The 17,669-nt window shown below is 44.8% G+C and overlaps 1 protein-coding gene across 1 annotated transcript in view; it reads right to left on the bottom strand.

Moving 5' to 3' along the window:
* Positions 1 to 17,669, bottom strand: part of LOC139390204 (versican core protein-like) — a 59,115-nt gene that overhangs the window by 14,166 nt on the left and 27,280 nt on the right. Inside the window, exons 8-10 of the mRNA XM_071137463.1 lie at positions 10,561 to 12,405; positions 4,991 to 5,142; positions 832 to 2,233 (exon numbers count right to left, since the gene is read on the bottom strand). Coding sequence (XP_070993564.1) covers positions 832 to 2,233; positions 4,991 to 5,142; positions 10,561 to 12,405 — 3,399 coding nt within the window. The remainder of the gene's footprint in view (positions 1 to 831; positions 2,234 to 4,990; positions 5,143 to 10,560; positions 12,406 to 17,669) is intronic.

Genomic DNA, 17,669 nt, shown 5'->3' with positions numbered 1-17,669 from the left:
TGGCCTCTGCAGTTTTTTCAGATGAGACGTCAGTGAGAGGATGTTGGGTAAATTCAATCTCAGACCTGGTCTGATGGAAAGATTTCCCAGGCATTGTCATGTCCACCTCGGGGACAAAGGTTGTGACAAACTGGACCACCACATCGGGCATTACAGATGGCTCAACAGTGGAATGGACAGACAAACTCAGCTGGGAGTAAGCTTTCTCTGTGTTCTCAGTGCTAAACAGAGACGACACTGTGGTAGATGTAGTCTTTTCACTCTCTGCTATTGATTTTTCATGTGACATTGTTGTGGCTGTTACCTGCTCCATTTTGACAGTACTGTCAAATGGAGAAACTGTGGTAGTTGCAGACTCTTTGGCAAACATATCAGGGGTCAGCTCACCTGAGCTCTCTTCATCTGCGGGGGTTATATCCGAAATGGAAGCAACTGAATGTTTCTCAGTGCTGTAGAGAGAAGAAGCTGAAGTTATAGCAGTCCTTGCAGTCTCATCTGTCACAGTTTCATTTGACGATGTTATTGCTTGTCCTGGTTTCTCAGTGCTAAACAGAGAAGAAACTGTAGTTGTGGCTGTAATTTGTTCACTTACAGTAACAGACTCTTTGGAAAACATTTCAGGGGTCAGGTCATCAGTGCTCTCTTCATGCATGGAGGTTATTTCTGAAATGGACACAACTGATGGTTTCTCTGCGCTATACAGAGAAGAAGCGGAAGTCGTAGCAGTCCTTGCAGTCTCATCTGTTACAGTTTCATGTGACATTGTTGTTACTTGTAATGGTATCTCAGTGCTAAACAGAGAAGAAACTGTAGCTGTAACAGTCTTTTCACTCTCTGCTGCTGCAGTCTCCTGTGACGCTGTAGTAGGTTTCTTAGTGCTATCCAGGGAAGAAACTGTAGTTACAGAGTCTTTGGTAAACATATCAGGGGTCTGGTCACCAGAGCGTTCTTCATCTGTGGAGGTTAAATTGGAAGTGGAAGCAACTGATGATTTATCTGTGCTATACAGAGAGGATGTGGTTTCAGAGGGTTTGGGTGTCCAAGTTGTAATTTCCTCCCCAGAGATGCCCTCCTCTGAGAATGAAGGTGCTGGAGTTGTAACCTCTGTCACTTCACCCTTCTCAGTAGCTGTTGAGCTCATGTCTGGGGTGGGAGTTGTGGTTTGGGAGGTCTCCACTACAGAGGCGGAGGTTCCAGAGCCTTCAGAATCGTCATCTCCTGAAAACTCATCAACAGGCAGTGGACTGGTTGATTTCACAGTCTCTCTGTCTTCCTCAGTGGACACTGACGTCTGTTGTGTAGCAGTGGAAGACACCACGGTGGCTTGCATGGAACTAGATAAAGTTGTTGTGTTCTCTACTTCAGAATCCTCATCAGATGGGCCTTCCCCTGCAGTTTCAGTAGTAGTAGGAGAAGGGGTGGTGGATAATTCCATCTCATCTGTCAGGAATTCATCATCCTCACTGCTAACTGTGGTCTGTGTGCTTGCATCTATGGGGTGAGTTGTTGGATGGGATGATACAGGGGCAGAAGGAGTAGTCTCTGTATTGGACTGCTCTTCAGTGACACCATCTCTGGAAAACTCATTAACAAATATATATGATGTGGTGAAGGCCGTCTGAGAGCTGGACTCTGTGAAAACAGTTGTGGCTTGAGTGGTTTGAGCTACAGTGGACATGACCTCTGAACTAGATGCCTCAACATACTCTATAGATGATGTGGTGGTCGTTATTACAGTCTCTGAATCTTCAACTTTTGTAGAGCTGCTTGTCGTCTCAGCACTTGCCTCTTCAGATATATTTACAGAGGTGACTGACGGGATATGTGTTGTAGCCAGACTCGGTGGGTCAATTGTGGAAGACAAGTAGTAATCGGGCCCAGACCCTTCAGGTTCCTCTGTCATTGCAATTGAGGAGTGTGGTGTCATGGTAAGGGCTGTGACTCCCCCTGCTTCCTCTGCAAATATGGTGGGGTGGAATTGTGAGGAGGGGTCCACCATTGTCACAGTATCAGCATCAATTATTGTGTCATCTTTAGTGATAATCTCAGGGGTTGTGGTCATGCTGTCCACAACAGTGGAGAACAGTTCGTCCTCATCTATGGCCTCTTCTGTAAATATGATAACTGGGCTTGTTGCTGGTTTTGTACCACGCAGCACCATGGTGGGGGTCTGGTTAGTTTTGGTTTGGCTGCTGGTTGAGGTGATGATCATAACCTGCTGGTCAGTGACACCCTGATAGATAATAGAGGGGATGGCAGTGGATATGGGTGACTGTGAACCAAAAGGCACTGTTGTATGGTCTCTGACAGTGGTGTGGTCCCTTGCTACAGTGTGGTCTCCAGTGGTTAAATGATCACTCATTGTATGGACTCTCATTGTAGTATGGTCTCTTTTGGTTGTAGGGAATTGGTGTGTTGTATGGTCACTCATAGTTGTACGATCACTCCCAGTAACAGTAACAGGGGGCTGTGTAGACTCAGGAAAGATGGTGGTTTCTGTGTCAGGGCTGATATGACCTTCCTCATCTGGGCCTGGTGTGCTTGACACAATGGATTCTGTTTGACCTGTTGCCTCGCTGAATGTGTCTCTCTCAGTTGACGGTTGTTGTTTGGTTGTGAACGCCATCCGTTTTGATATGTCATCGACACCCGTTGTCTTGGGAGTGGCGTAGTCAGAGTGAGGTGATATGGAAGTCTGAGAAGCTTGCATTATTGTTGACATTGGTGTGGTCATGACTTGTTCTGTCTTGACAGTACTGACAAGAGAGGACAATGTTGCAGTGACAGACTCTTTGGTAAACACATCACGGGTCTGGTCACCTGAGCTTTCTTCATCTGTAGAGGAGACTACTAAGCTTGTCTCTGTGTTAGGGAGAACTCTGAATATGGTAGCTTCTCCCTCAGGTTTTGTGGTAGTTTGAACAGGTGAAGGTAAATAGTCCACCACTTCGTCAATATATGGCAAAGTGGATGGTGTGAAAGTGGCGGTAGTAACAAGTTGTTCTGAGCCTGATGTTTTCTCTGTAACTTCGCTCTCTCCTGTGGTCATTACAAATGGTGGTGCTGTGGTTGTCACTTGTTCTGCTTTGTCAGTGCTGTCCAATGAAGTAACAGTTGCAGTGACAGACTCTTGCATAAACATATCAATGGTAAGGTCACCGAAGCGCTCTTCATCCTTGGAGGTTAAATCTAAAATGGAATCAACTGATGTTTTTTCAGTGCTACACAGAGAAGAAGGTGAAGTTGGAGCAGATCCTGCAGTCTCAGCTGTGGTCAGTATTTGTGTTGGCTTGTCAGTGCTGAACATTGAAGTTACTGTAGTTGTAGCATTCTTTTCACTCTCTTCTGTTGCAGTTTCCTGTGACGTGGTGGTAGGTTTCTTAGTGCTATCCAGAGAAGAAACTGTAGTTACAGAGTCTTTGGTAAACATATCAGGGGTCTGGTCACCAGAGCGTTCTTCATCTGTGGAGGTTATATCTGAAATGGAAGCAATTGATGATTTATCTGTGCTGTATAGAGAAGAAACAGAAGTTGTAGCAATCCTTGCAGTATCATATATTGCAACTTTATGTGACTTAATTGTCAATACTTTTCCTGGTTGCTCAGTGACATGTTCTGTTTTGTATGTACTGTATACAGAATACAATTTTGCAGTGACAGACTCTTTGGTAAACATATCCGGAGTCTGGTCACCAGAGCTGGCTTTGTCTGTGAGTGAAATGGAAGCAACTGATGGTTTATCTGTCACATCACTTTCCAGGGTCTGAGCTTTGCTAGAAGTAACCTTTGCAGTTGTGCCAGATGATATATTTACATCAAGCTCAACATCTGTTTCTTGGATTGTTTCAGTGCTGAAAGAAAATGTGTTAAAATCCTGCTTTGTTGTTGCTGTACTAGACAGAGGAGGAGAAGTTGTGCTTGCAGGTTGCCGAGTAGACACGTCAGAGATGTCTTCACCTGAACTCTTGTCCTCTGTCCCTTCAGCCTCAGCTGTAGAGTCTATTGTCAAGTCCCCACTACCCTGCTCTGTGAAAGAGGCTGGGGAAGCCTCTGTTGTATTATCTGTGCTTGACATGGAAGGAGATTGGATTAATGTGGATTTCTGGGACTGTGTGAACTCTGTTGAAGATTCAACACGAGGTGTTTCAGACGTGCTTTCAGTCTCTCTGATTTCAGTCTCATTGGTTGCAACAGTGAAATGGTCCTGTGGTTCAGTGGTGGTTTGCACTTGTGCCTCCTCCCCTGACTCTTCTGCTTGGATTTTCTCCTGGACACCATCTATTGGTGAGATTTCAGAGACCTCCATGTCTACATAAGTGAAGGAAGTGAGAAAGGGTTTTGATGTGCTTGCTAGTCTAGTTGTTTGGTCCACAGAAAGCTCCAGAGTTTCAATGTCTGCAGCGGGAGTGTATAAGGGTGTTTCATATATTTCTTCTGTGGGTGTGATGACTGTTCCTACAGTTGTGCTTTGGAAGGGGTCACTGCTGATTATTGGGGAGGAAGATTTGGTCATCACAGCATCTGACCCTAGTGATGTTGCTGTAGCAAACTCCTTGCTAAACATATCAGGTGTCAGGTAGCCAGAGCTCTCTTCATCTGTGAATGTGACCACTGAGGCCGCCACATGTGAGTCAGAGCCAGCTGAATGTCCCTCGGTGCCTGTTAGTTCTTCTGTCTTTTCAACCACCTTGGTTCCATCAGTTACCTCTGTGCTTACTGATTTTGTAACCATTGAGTCTGTTGAAGATGATGTAGTATGCAGTGGGGTTGTTGTAAAAGCATATGTGTCATCACCTGAACTCTCATCCTCTTTGCCCTCACTTTCTGAAGTAGAGGGTTCTGTGAAGTCTCCACTTCCCTGCTCAGGCAATGAAGCAGTCGCTGATTGTATTGTTTCATCTGTGCTAGTGGAGACAGGATATTGGGATGACATAGATGCTTGGCTGATCCGTGTTGAGGATGCAACACGTGGAGCATCAGATGTACTCACTGTCTCGTTGATTTCTGTCTCATCTGTGGCTACAGTGAACTGGTCCTGTGGATTAGTGGAGGTCTCCACTGGTACCTCTTCACCTGAACCCTCTGGCTGATTTGTCTCTTGGTCATCCTCTGTAGTTGAGATCCCAGATCTCTCACCCATGTCTATGAGTGTAGAGGTGCTGTGAGTAACCTGTGTTGAGGCCCCGGTTTGTTCTGTCACCTGTCCAGTTGATGAATGAGGAGTGGTAAAACTACTGACAAACTCAATTATCGTAGCTTGCACCTTGCTAAACATATCAGGGGTCTGGTCACCAGAACTGTCTTCTTCTGTTGAGGTCACTGTTGTTCTTGATGTAGTGTACGCACTAACTGACTCTGATGGGAATGCCGTAGTTGCAACAGATTCCTTGGTGAACATCTCAGTTGTGGCACCACTTGAGCTTATATCCTCTTCTGAAGTGAGGACGGCTATTGTCTCTGTTTCATCAATGATGAAAACAGCTGAGGACATTTCTGAGCCTGTTGGTTCTTCTGGCTGTTCTGTTCCAACTGTACTGTACACTGGGAGAAGAGGTGCTGCATCTGACTGTGTAGTAAACATATCAGGAGTCTGAACTCCTGAGAGCTCCTCTGGGATGGTACTATCAACATGAGCAATGGTACCTGTGCTACGTAGAGACGGATCTGTAGTAGCAATAGCAATCCCTTTACATTCTGCTGTTGCAGTTCCCTGTGACGCTGAAGCCATTACATGTCCTGATTTCTCAGTGCTGAAGACGGAAGTCGCAGATGTCTTTTCACTCTCTGCTGATGCCCTTCCCTGTGACGCTGTGGTAGGTTTCTCAGTGCTAAACAGAGAGGAAGATGTGATGATTGTATTCTTTGAAGTCTCAGGGGTTACAATTTCATGGAATGCTGTAGTTACTAATTGTACTGGTTTCTCAGTGCTGAATAGAGAGGACTCTGTGGTGGTTGCAGTGTCTTTGGTAAAAATAGCAGGGTTCTGGTCACCTGAGCTCTCTTCATCTTTGGAAATGAGGACTGCAGTTGTGTCAGTGGCAGTGCTGACGATTGTAGGTTCTCCCTCAGATTTTGTGGTTGTTTGAATGGTAAATGGTATAGTTTCAACGAGTGGAGGCTCTACACTTATGTCATAGTCCACCTCTTCATCAATTTCTGGTGAAGTGGATGATGTGACAGTAATGGGAGCTAAATGTGTTGCTTCTGTGCTGTACAAAGAAGATGTAGGTGCTACGGAAGATGTATTGGTAAACATTTCAGTTGTCTGGTCACCTGAGCTTTCTTCATCTGTAGAGATGAGGACTGAACTTGATTCTGTGTCATCAGTAAGATGGGTAACAAAATGATTTTCTGTTACTTGTCCTGGTTTCTCTGTGCTATGTAGAGATGAAGCTGCAGTAAGAGCCGTCTTTGAAGTCTCAGCTGTTGCAGATTCATGTGACGACGCCGACACTGTTTGGCTTGGTTTCTCTGTACTGAAAAGAGAGGAGACTGTCGTAGTTGCAATTTCTTTGGAATAAGTATCAAGGATTGAGCTTGTCTCTGTATCGCCAATGTTGGAAACACCTGATGTCTTTCCTGTTTGTCGAGTCGGTTCAGATTCTGTTATCTCAGTTAATGCTTCCTGCGAGGTGCCGATCACTGTAGCTGATGTCCCCATTGATTCCCATGTCTGATCTATCAGGGTAACCACGGGAGTCATTGATGATTCCTGGGTGAAGATTTCAGTTGTGTCCGCTGAGCCCTCCTCTGTGAGGGTGTATATAAAATATGCTGTTTTTTCGACATTTGCAGTGACTGATGGGTGGACAGTTGCATCTGTTGTCTTGGTGGTAACGTCCAAAGAAGTGGCGGCAGTACCTGCTGTGGTCGGGGACCCAAAAGGTGACACTGTCGATGCCCCATTAGCATGTCCACTGGGTCCAACGCTTGTTGATTTAGTAGACACCTCGTCCCTCATTGTGACTGTGCTGAACTTAGGAGATGCAGTTGTTGCAGAAGCCATACCGGTGAACATTTCAGTTGTCTGACTGACTGGACTCTCTTCTTCAACTGATGTGAATCTTGTCTCTGCATCATCACTAATAGGAATAGATGTTGACTTCAAAGACTTTGTGACTGTGCTGAACAGAAGAGAGGCTTTTGTTGCAGAAGTCACACCGGTGAACATTTCATGGGTCTGTTTACCGGAGGTCTCTTCATCTGTAGAAGTTATTACTGGAGATGTAATAGTAGTGCCTGCCATACCAGGAGTAACTGAGAGTGTATCTTTGCTTGAGGTTTCTACTTTCTGCTCAGTCACACCCCTTATCACAATAGCTTCCTGTGTTGTGTATCTGCTGACTGAGTCTGATGGAGAGGGCATGGTTGTCTTGATCATCCGAACAGTAGTGTACATTGGATACGCTGTTGTCACTGGAGTCTCTTTGGTGGACATCTCAGATGTCTCTTCATCTATAGACCTGATGGCTGCATCATCAATAACTGGAGTTACTCTTCCTGTTTTCACTATCACTGTTGTCTCTATATCAGGCTGTGTTGTGGTTGTTTCCAGCTCTGTTTCGATTGTGCTTGAAGCCCTTTTTGTGGGGGATATATTAGGAATCTGGTCACCTGAGCTCCCTGTAGTAGATGAAGAGGAAGTTGTTTCTGTGTCATCAGAAACAGGATAAACTGGACGTTTTTCTGTGACTGTGCTTTCTGCAATTCTTTCTGTGCTGTACTGAGAAGTTGCTGTGGTTGTAGTGACCTTTCCACTCTCTGCTGTTGCAGTTTTTTCTGATATTGTTGAAGGTTTCTCAGTGTTATACAGAGAAGAAGTTGCAGAGATTGTAATATTTGATACTGAAGTCGTTACATGTTCTGGTTTCTCAGCGCTGAACAGAGAATAAACTCTGGTAGTTGTGGTGTCTTTGGTAAACATTCCAAGTGTCTGATCACCTGAGCTCTCTTCTTCTGTGGAGGTGAGGACTGAACTTGTAACAGGGGCGGTGCTGACGGTTGTAGGTTCTCCCTCAGGTTTTGTGGTTGTTTGAACAGCGGAAGGTATAGATTCAAGAAGTGAAAGCTCTTCACTAGTGTCATAGTCCACCACTTCAATAATATCTGGCAACGTGGATGATGTGACAGTAATGGAAACTAAACTTGTTGCTTCTGTTCTGTACAAAAAAGACGCAGGTGTCACGGAAGAAGTCTTAGTAAAAATCTCACTTGTTTGGTCACCTGAACTCTCTTCATCTGTAGTGGTTAAAGAGGAAGTTGTTTCTGTGCCATCAGAAACAGAAGTAACTGAAGGTTTATCTGCGGCTGTACTTTCTGCAGTTTTCTCTGTGCTGTAGAGAGATGTTGCTTTAGTTGTAGTGGTCTTTCCACTCTCTGCTGTTGCAGTTTCTTGTGACATTGTTGTTGGTTTCTCAGTGCTATACAAAGAATATGCTGCAGATATTGTTACCTTTGACGTCTCACCTGTTGCAGTTTCATGTGACAATGTAATGCCGACATGCCCTAGTTTCTCTGTACTGAACAGAGATAATACGTTGGTGGTTGCAGTGTCTTTGGTAAACATATCAAGGATTGAGCTTGACTCTGTGTCATCAATAATGGGAACACCTGATGTCCTTCCCGTTTCTTTGGTTGGTTTAGATTCTGTTATCTCAGTTAATACTTCCTCTGAGGTGTCGATCATTATAGCTGATGTCCCCATCGGTTCCCAAGTCTGATCTATGAGGGTAACCACGGGACTCATGGACGATTCTTGGGATGATTCTGTTGCAGTTTCATATGACGCTGTAGTCCCTACAAGTCCTAGTTTCTCTGTACTGAATAGAGAGGACACTGTGGTAGTTGCAGTGTCTTTGGTAAAAATATCAGGGGCCTGATCACCTGAGCTCTCCCCATCTGTAATGGTAAGTACTGATGCAATTGTCTGAACATCAACACTCTTCTCACCAGTAGTGGAGGTGACTGCGCTTGTCTCTGTGTAACCAGTAACAGGGGTACCTGAAGGTTTTTCTGTGTTTGTGTGCCTCTCTGTGACTCCTGTGACAGTCTCCACTGTTGCAGTGTCTTGTGACATTGTTGTTTTCTTTGTGCTATATACAGAAATAATTGTGGCGGTAGCGGTCTCAGTGTCAGCTGTTGCAGTTTCATGTGATGCTGTAGTCACTGCATGTTTTGGTTCCTCAGTAATAAACAGAGAATGTGCTGTGGTTGTTGTAGTCACAGAGTCTGTGGTATCACTTGTTTGGTCACCAGAGCTCTCTTCATCTGTAGAGGAGACTACTGTGCTCATCACTGCATCACCAATGATAGGTGGAACTGATGGTGTTTCTGAGTCTGGTGGTTTCTCAGTCTGACCTGTAACTTCACTTTCTCCTTTTGGGATCGTTACGTCTGGCATGGCAGTGGTTTTCATTTGCTCTGCTTTGACTGTGCTATAAACAGAAGAAACCGCTGTATTGACAGGCTCTTTGGTAAACGTATCAGAAGGCTGGTCAACTGAGCTCTTTTCATCTGTTGCAGAGGGGATTGAGCTGGTCTCTGTTTTAGTAGCAGAAGTTTCTGTGGCTTTACTTTCCTCTGTTTCATGTGACGTTGTAGATATTACATTGTTTGGTTTCTCAGTGCTAAACAGATAGGAGACTGTGCTGGTTGGAGTGTGTTTGGTAGACATATCAGGCATCTGGTCTCCCGAGCTTGTCTCTGTTTCATCACTTATGTGGACAGTGGAGGGCTTTTCTGTGACTGATGTCTCTTCATTTGCAGCATCTCCGACTGTTATATCTACAGGTTGCTTAGTGGTCGTCATCTCAATCTCCTTTTTGATTGAGCTGAACAATGTAGCGCCACTTGTGGCTGTAGACTCGGTGGGGAACATATCAGGAGTCTGATCACCTGAGCTCTCTTCGTCTGTGGAATCAAGGACTGAGCTTTTCTCTGTAACGGGAAAAGATGACGGTTTTTCTGAGCCTGACAGTTTCTCAGTCTGCTCTGTAACTGCACTCTCTGCAGTTTTGTGTGACACTGTTGTAGTAATTACTGGTTTATCAGGGCCATACAGAGACGACACTGTGTCAGTTGCAGTGTCTTCGGTGAAAACCTCACTTTTCTGGTCACCTGTCACTTTGTCTGTAGAGGATAAGGCGGAGCTTACATCTGTTACCACAGTATCCATTGCAGAACCACTGGAAAAAGCTGTGCTGATAGTTACAGAAGGTGCGACTGCTGATGATACATCAAACATTTCACTGGGTTCAATGCTTGATAATACCGTTGATCTATCATCCTCCTTTCTGCCCGTGCTAAACAAAGGAAATGCTGTTGTCACAGGAGACTCCTTAGTGGACATCTGAGTTGTCTTTTCTCCAGAACTCTCTTCATCTTTAGAAGTGACGGTTGTGCTAGTCTCTGTGTCATCAATAACAGGAGTTGCTGATGGTTTCTCTGTAGCCTCGCTGGTTGCTGTTGAGGTTGTGGTCACATCCTCTTCTGTTTTGACTATACTATAAAGAGGAGAGAGATGTGTTTCAGTAGCTATGCTAGTAGACATATCAGGATCACCTGAACTTTCCTCCTCCATAAGATTTGGGGTAAGTGAAGGTTTTTCTTTGCTTATGGTGTCTTCTGGTTTAGGTACCGCACTTGTCACAATTGTGCCCTGTGTGGTGTATCGGCTGATTAAGTTTAAGAGCGATGCCATGGTTGTCTTAACCATCTGAATAGTACTATATATTGGAGAGACAGTTGTTGCAGAAGATTCTTTGGTAGGCATTGGAGATGTCACTGGACTCTTAGGACTCTCTTTATCTGTGGAAGTGGAGGCTGAGCTTGTCTCAGTCTCATCAATGATAGTTGTGCTTGTTGTGCCTTTGGTGAATGCTATTACCTCTCTTTCCATTGTTGCTTGTTGTGTAGTGTCTGATGAACTTGTTCTTGGTGATGTTTTTGTGGATCCTAACAAAATCTGTTCTGTGCTGGATAATGGAGAGCTTGTCGTGGACATTTCAAGAGTTTGGTCTCCTGAGCTCTCCTCCCCTGGTACAGAAATTACACGTGTTGCAGTAGTGTATTTCACTATGGAAGACACAGAAGGAAGGCTAACCGTTGTTCCATCTTGCTGGCTTGCCAAAGATTCAGCTGTGGTAGAGATCATTGAAGATGATTCCGTGCTGCCTGCCTCTTTGGATGGCATCACCTCAGTCTTGATTGTTTCTACTAAATGTGTCTGGCCACTTGTCATTGAGGGAGGCAGAGTGATGCTAGCTGGTGCCTCAGGAGTGTGTGTGGCCTGTGCTGATCCTTTCTCCTGGCCTGAGGTGGTGCCCTCAATGTCATTTATGGTCGCTGGCACTGATGCATCTTCAACATCACCAGAAGAGCGTGTAGAGACAGACAGTAGAGGGGTTTGAATGGAGATGTCAAAATCCGGAAGAGCAGTGTCATTGTCATCAGTGGCCACGTGTATTTCTTTTGTGGGTGAAACAGAGGGCTCTTCCCCTTCTGGCTGAGTCACCTCAGCATCTCTGTCATCATCTGGGGGTTGTATCCCTGACCCCTCCACCTCTTTGCCATACACAGAGGTGCTGATTTGTTGGTTTCCCTCAGGAGTCTTGGGTGCATGAGCTGTTTGGCTTTGGGTTTGTTCTGAAGTTTTGCTCACTGCTGTGCCAGATATTGAAACAGTGGACACTGCTGCAGTGGATGTAGTTATGACGTCACTTGGTCCCTCTGTGATCTCTGAAACAGATGATAGACCCTCAGCTCTTTGCTCCGTTTTGGACGGAGTGGTTCCCACCATTGTTATGACAGGTGCAGAGGTTGCAGTCACATCTGTTTGCATAGTACGGCCTTGTGTGGTTTCCTCAACCTGCTCTGGGGTTGTGGTAGGAGTTGACTCCACATGAACCACCTCAGGCCCATAGTCATAAAAAATGTTATCTAGAGTGGACATCGACAAAGGCAGTGGGGTACGTGAGAATGGGTCCCCCGTGGACTCCAAAGGGCTCTCCTCATGATCAGGCTTATCTGGTATAGTATCAGGTATCTCTATCAGAGAGTAATCAAACACAGTGGGGGTCACCTCCTCCTCACTGCCCCCCAGCGCGGTCACATTCTCCTCAAACTGGTCACCTCTTCCTCTCCCTGCTTCCTCCTCTACCTGTCTTCTCTCTTGCTCCAGGGTCACCTCGTGTTTGCCATTGATGAAGATCAGCGTTGGAGTCATGGTGATGGCAGCAGAGGAGAATAAGTCAGGTTCTCCACGGCCCGGGAGAGGTTCACCGTCCACCAGGGAGGGGGTGGCCCGGTCAGGAACGAAAGGGATGACAGGGAACTGACCCAGGTCAGGCACCTCTGGGAACACAGGGAACTGACTCAGAGTGTCTAAGATCGGCAGAGTCATATCCACTGAAAAGAGAGAGGAAAATGGGGAGAAAAGATGAGAGAGTGAATGAAACACATGACAATGACACTATGATGAGCAATAGTGTGGCTAGCCTTAGTTAATGCAGTCCTACAGAGGTCCATGCAGGCCAGACATTTTGATTGCTATACGCTTGCAGAAAGAGCATATTCCAAGATTTATAATGACGTTTTTGGGTTGTCAAAAAACTCTACACATTACACTGATGGTCTCTGTTTCAATATATCACTTTTTCCTAGAATAACTGTGGCTCCTGTGAGTGTCCGTCATCTGAGTGAGAATCAGCAATAGCCATTTGGGAAGAAATATCCTTTCTATTTTCTTCTGTTATATTCCATTATATTCTTACTGTAAAATATATGTGTGTTGACTGTGTTAGGGTAGGGCCTGTGATGTCTGCTAAATGAACAAGTTGATTTCATAGGCATGACGCAGCCATAGCCTCGGATACTAAGCACAGATAAATGCTACTCAAAACGTGCTATTCTGTTCTCTTGGAATAAATTGACTTATAGCATGTTTTTTTGATGACCTTCCTAAACAAAATAGGATTGATTTCTTTGTGAATGTGCATATTAACACTAGAAAGTCAGAGCATCGTCATGATTCAAAACCAAGTTAAATGTTTAATAGAGCATGGATTATCTACAGATGAACACATTTGATCTTGTGCGACAAGACATTCCTATGAATACATGAATTGAAAGGCATTTTCCAAACCTCCACAGTTCTCCTGTCAGTGTTCAATGCTCTGGAGCTGTATTTAGCGGTATTCCAAACAAAACAAATCAATCCCATGTTTGTCCTACCTCCTGCAGTTTAATTAACTCTCGTCAGCTCAATGCTTTACAATGTCATCTGGCCTACCTCACATTGTTTGGCACTGATGCTTCAATCAGGCTCTTACGGGGAGCATTATTAATCCATACAGACGGAGTGTACAAATCATTAGGAACACCTGCTCTTTTAATGACATAGACTGACCAGGTGAATCCAGCTGAAAGCGAGGATCCCTTATTGATGTCACCTGTTAAATCCCCTTTAATTAGTGTAGATGAAAGGGAGGTGACAGGTTAAAGAATGATTTTCAAGCCTTGAGACAATTGAGAGATGGATTGTGGACGTGTGCCATTCGGAGGGTGAATGGGCAAGACTAAAGATTTAAGTGCCTTTGAACGGGGTATGGTAGTAGCTGCCCGGTGCACCGATTTGAGTGTGTCAAAAACTACAATGCTGCTGGGTTTTTCATGCTCAACAGTTTCCCGTAATTATCAAGAATGATCCACCACCCAAAGGACATCCAGGCAACGCATCACCGGGGGCAAACTACCTGCCCTCCAGGACACCTACACCACCCGATGTCACAGGAAGGCCATAAAGATCATCAAGGACAACAACCACCCGAGCCACTGCCTGTTCACCCCGCTATCATCCAGAAGGCGAGGTCAGTACAGGTGCATCAAAGCTGGGAACGAGAGACTGAAAAACAGCTTCTATCTCAAGGCCATCAGACTGTTAAACAGCCACCACTAACATTGAGTGGCTGCTGCCAACACACTGACTCAACTCCAGCCACTTTAAAATGGGAATTGATGGGAAATGATGTAAAATATATCACTAGCCACTTTAAACAATGCTACCTAATATAATGTTTACATACCCTACATTTTTCATCTCATATGTATATGTATATACTGTACTCTATATCATCTACTGCATCTTTATGTAATACATGTATCACTAGCCACTTTAACTATGCCACTTTGTTTACATACTCATCTCATATGTATATACTGTACTCAATACCATCTACTGTATCTTGCCTATGCCGCTCTGTACCATCACTCATTCATATATCTTTATGTACATATTCTTTATCCCTTTACACTTCTGTGTATAAGGTAGTAGTTTTGGAATTGTTAGCTAGATTACTTGTTGGTTATTACTGCATTGTCGGAACTAGAAGCACAAGCATTTCGGTACACTCGCATTAACATCTGCTAACCATGTGTATGTGACAAATAAGATTTGATTTGATTTGATTTTGACACAACTGTAGGAAGTATTGGAGACAACACAGGCCAGTATCCCTCTGGAGTGCTTCCGAGACCTTGTAGAGTCCATGCCCCTATGAAGTGAGGTTGTTCTGAGGGCAAAAAGGGGTGCAACTTAATTATAGGTAGGTGTTCCTAATGTTTTGAACACTGATTGTATTCAGACACTTGTACACATTTTGTTATGTTACAGGCTTATTCTAAAATGGATTAAATAAATAAAAAATCCTCACACACAATACCCCATAATGACAAAGCGAAAACAGTCTTTTACGGGTACCAAAGAATATCTGCAGAATTGAAGGTCCACAAGGTCCCCAAGTGGCCTCCATCATTCTTAAATGGAAGAAGTTTGGAACCACCAAGACCATTCCTAGAGCTGGCTGCCCGGCCTAACTGAGCAATCGGGGGAGAAGGGCCTTGGTCAGGGAGATCCAGAGTTCTTCTGTGGAGATGGGAGAACCTTCCAGAAGGACAACCATCTCTGCAACACTCTGCAGCACAGTGGCCAGACACCCCACTTGAAGTTTGCCAAAAGGCATCTAAAGGACTCTTAGACCATAGAAACAAGATTCTCTGGTCTGATGAAACCAAGATTGAACTTTTTGACCTGAATGCCAAGCGTCATGTTTGTAGGAACCTGGTACCATCCCTACGGTGAAGCATGGTTGTGGCATCATCATGCTGTGGAAGATGTTTTGAGTGGCCCAACCAGAGACTGGATTTGAACCAAATGTAACATCTCTAGAGAGACCTGAAAATAGCTGTGCAGTAACGCTTGGAGGATCTGCAGGGAAGAATGGGAGAAACTCCCCAAATGCAGGTGTGCCAAGCTTGTAGTGTCATACCCAAGCTGACTCGTGGTTGTAAGGTGCTTCAACAAAGTACACTGAGTAAAGTGTCTGAGTACTTATGTAAATGTGATATTTCAGGTTTTTTTTATACTTTTGCAAAAATGTTTTTGCTTTGTCTTTATGGGGTATTGTGTAGATTGATGGGGGAAAAACAATTAAATACATTTTAGAATAAGGCTGTAACGTAGCAAAATGTGGAAAAAATCAAGGGGTCTGAATACTTTCCGAATGTGCTGAATGCTCGGTGTAACACTGACCTTATTAAGCCCCTGCCCTTTGGGCTAAAAGGTCCCTCTCAGACCCCAAGCCAGCTTAGGCTCTGAGCAAAGATAGACATCCTGTTCCTGCCCTGAGCAAGTCCACTGGATGTCAGTGTCTCCCTGGAGAGGAACATGCGCAACATCCGAAGATCGGCCCACACAACTGCCTAAAGCCTTTGGAAAAGAAGTGCTCACGCGTCCCCTTGAGGTGCACACTCCTGTTTTTTTTTTCTTCTTCTCCAAAATTTTTAACAAACTTTGTGCTTCACTCCCTGTTCTGACAAAACTATAACTATCTATAAAGCAGGTGGCAAATGGCTTAACACAGAGCAGTGTTGTGGTCTCTCTGTTATAGTGAACAGCTCTGCATTCTTTGGCTTGTGACTTGCAATCCAACCAACGCCAGGGTAGGGGATAATGGTTATTCATTCACTATTCACTCCTCCTCCATCCATCTCTCTCTCCCCCATCTGAAAAGTGGAGTTTCCCACAAGCTGTGGCTCAGCTAGATTAGTGGCTGGGAGAGAGAACACCTGCAGGAGTCTGACACCTGTTTAAGGCCAGTGGAGCCTGGGAACACAAGAGAGCAATAACCCAACCCCTCACACACACACACACACACACACACACACACACACACACACACACACACACACACACACACAACCCCCCTATTTAATCACCGCACCTTACCTCACTCGACAGCCCCAACTCACAACCACTCCCCTCCCCTTTCTACTCCCCACCACCACAATTGCCATTCCCCCCTGTCCCTTCCATCCTCAGTTGCTCAGTGGCCGTTGCCCAAGCTCCTGGTGCCGTATTACGAATCTGTTCAAATAAAAACAGACGCCCACATAAACCCAGGCCAGCGGTGGCTCGGGAGGAAGAGCAGTGCTCCATGCTGAGGACAGGCACAAACGCTCTGTTGTGTGCAAATCATGAACTCAGCAACACAACTCACCAGCCCCACAGGGCCTTGTGTATCTCATTACTGCAATTCAATGGGCAGGTAGTTAATGTGGTTGCTTTGAAGGAATCGTTTTGCACTGGATAGCACATAATAAGGTTGGACCACACACTAAAACTTGACGATCAAATGATAAGTGGAAAATACCAATGTACACCAATGGAATCTGTTTGTTCTTTCTGATCTGGGAGATCAGAAAGTAAACAAAGCCCTTTGTTTACTATGACTCCTGTGAGTGTACAAAACGGACAGTATCTTTCAGATGGCCAATTTCCATAAACCAGGGGTTTCTTCTGTGAACGTCCAGGTCGCACCAAACAATATGCCACTAAAACACCCATCATCTCCCTCTCTAGTCAGGCCACCACAACACCAGCGGCTCAGCTGTCCTTACAGAGCAACTAACTTTCACAGTCCCATGTCAGAATTAGACATTCATCCATGTTTCTCAAATGTCAAATTTAAAAGTTGTTGCAAACATCAAATTTCGAAGTGTTTAATGTCACGGTTAGGCATTAACTCTGAATGGTTAAGGTAAGAGTTAAGCTTTGGGATAGACTTAAAACAAAAATATCAAACAAACTTTCTATCGTTCGATTCAAACATGCAACCTTTGGCACCGGAGGCATATGTTCATCCATGTTTCTCAGACATCAAATGTCGAACCTTTGGAATCAAAGGCAGATGCTTAAGCCCATCCGCCATCCCTGTCCACAATGCCCTAGCAAAACTGAATCCTACTTGAAGGTAACAGTTGCCCTTGGTGGCCGGTTTCCACGTCTTCTCCCGAAGTCGTCAGATGTGGATTGATGTTGAATACTGTATCACAGGTGGCCTGGCTGCACAGAGAGGGGAGACTTTGCCTTAAATGTTTATCATAGTACAAAATGTGTACGAGTACACACAGCAGTGTTCTAGAATATTGAATATACTTTTCAAATTCTCAGCGCAGCTCAAAGCATTTTCTCCAACTGTCAACGCGTTCAAATTAATAGAAGACGTGTACCGGAGCAGCGTTGGTTAAGAATTGTGGGGAGGTGCGTCTTCGGGTGTGCGTCAGACTATGGAGTCTCAGCATCTGTGGACTATGCTTTACGCTTTAGTGGGGAC

The sequence above is a fragment of the Oncorhynchus clarkii genome, chromosome 30, assembly GCF_045791955.1.
Source record: "Oncorhynchus clarkii lewisi isolate Uvic-CL-2024 chromosome 30, UVic_Ocla_1.0, whole genome shotgun sequence".
Taxonomy (NCBI): Eukaryota; Metazoa; Chordata; class Actinopteri; order Salmoniformes; family Salmonidae; genus Oncorhynchus; species Oncorhynchus clarkii.
Note: the sequence above shows the minus strand (reverse complement) of the source record. Positions and strands in the feature narration are given on the sequence as shown.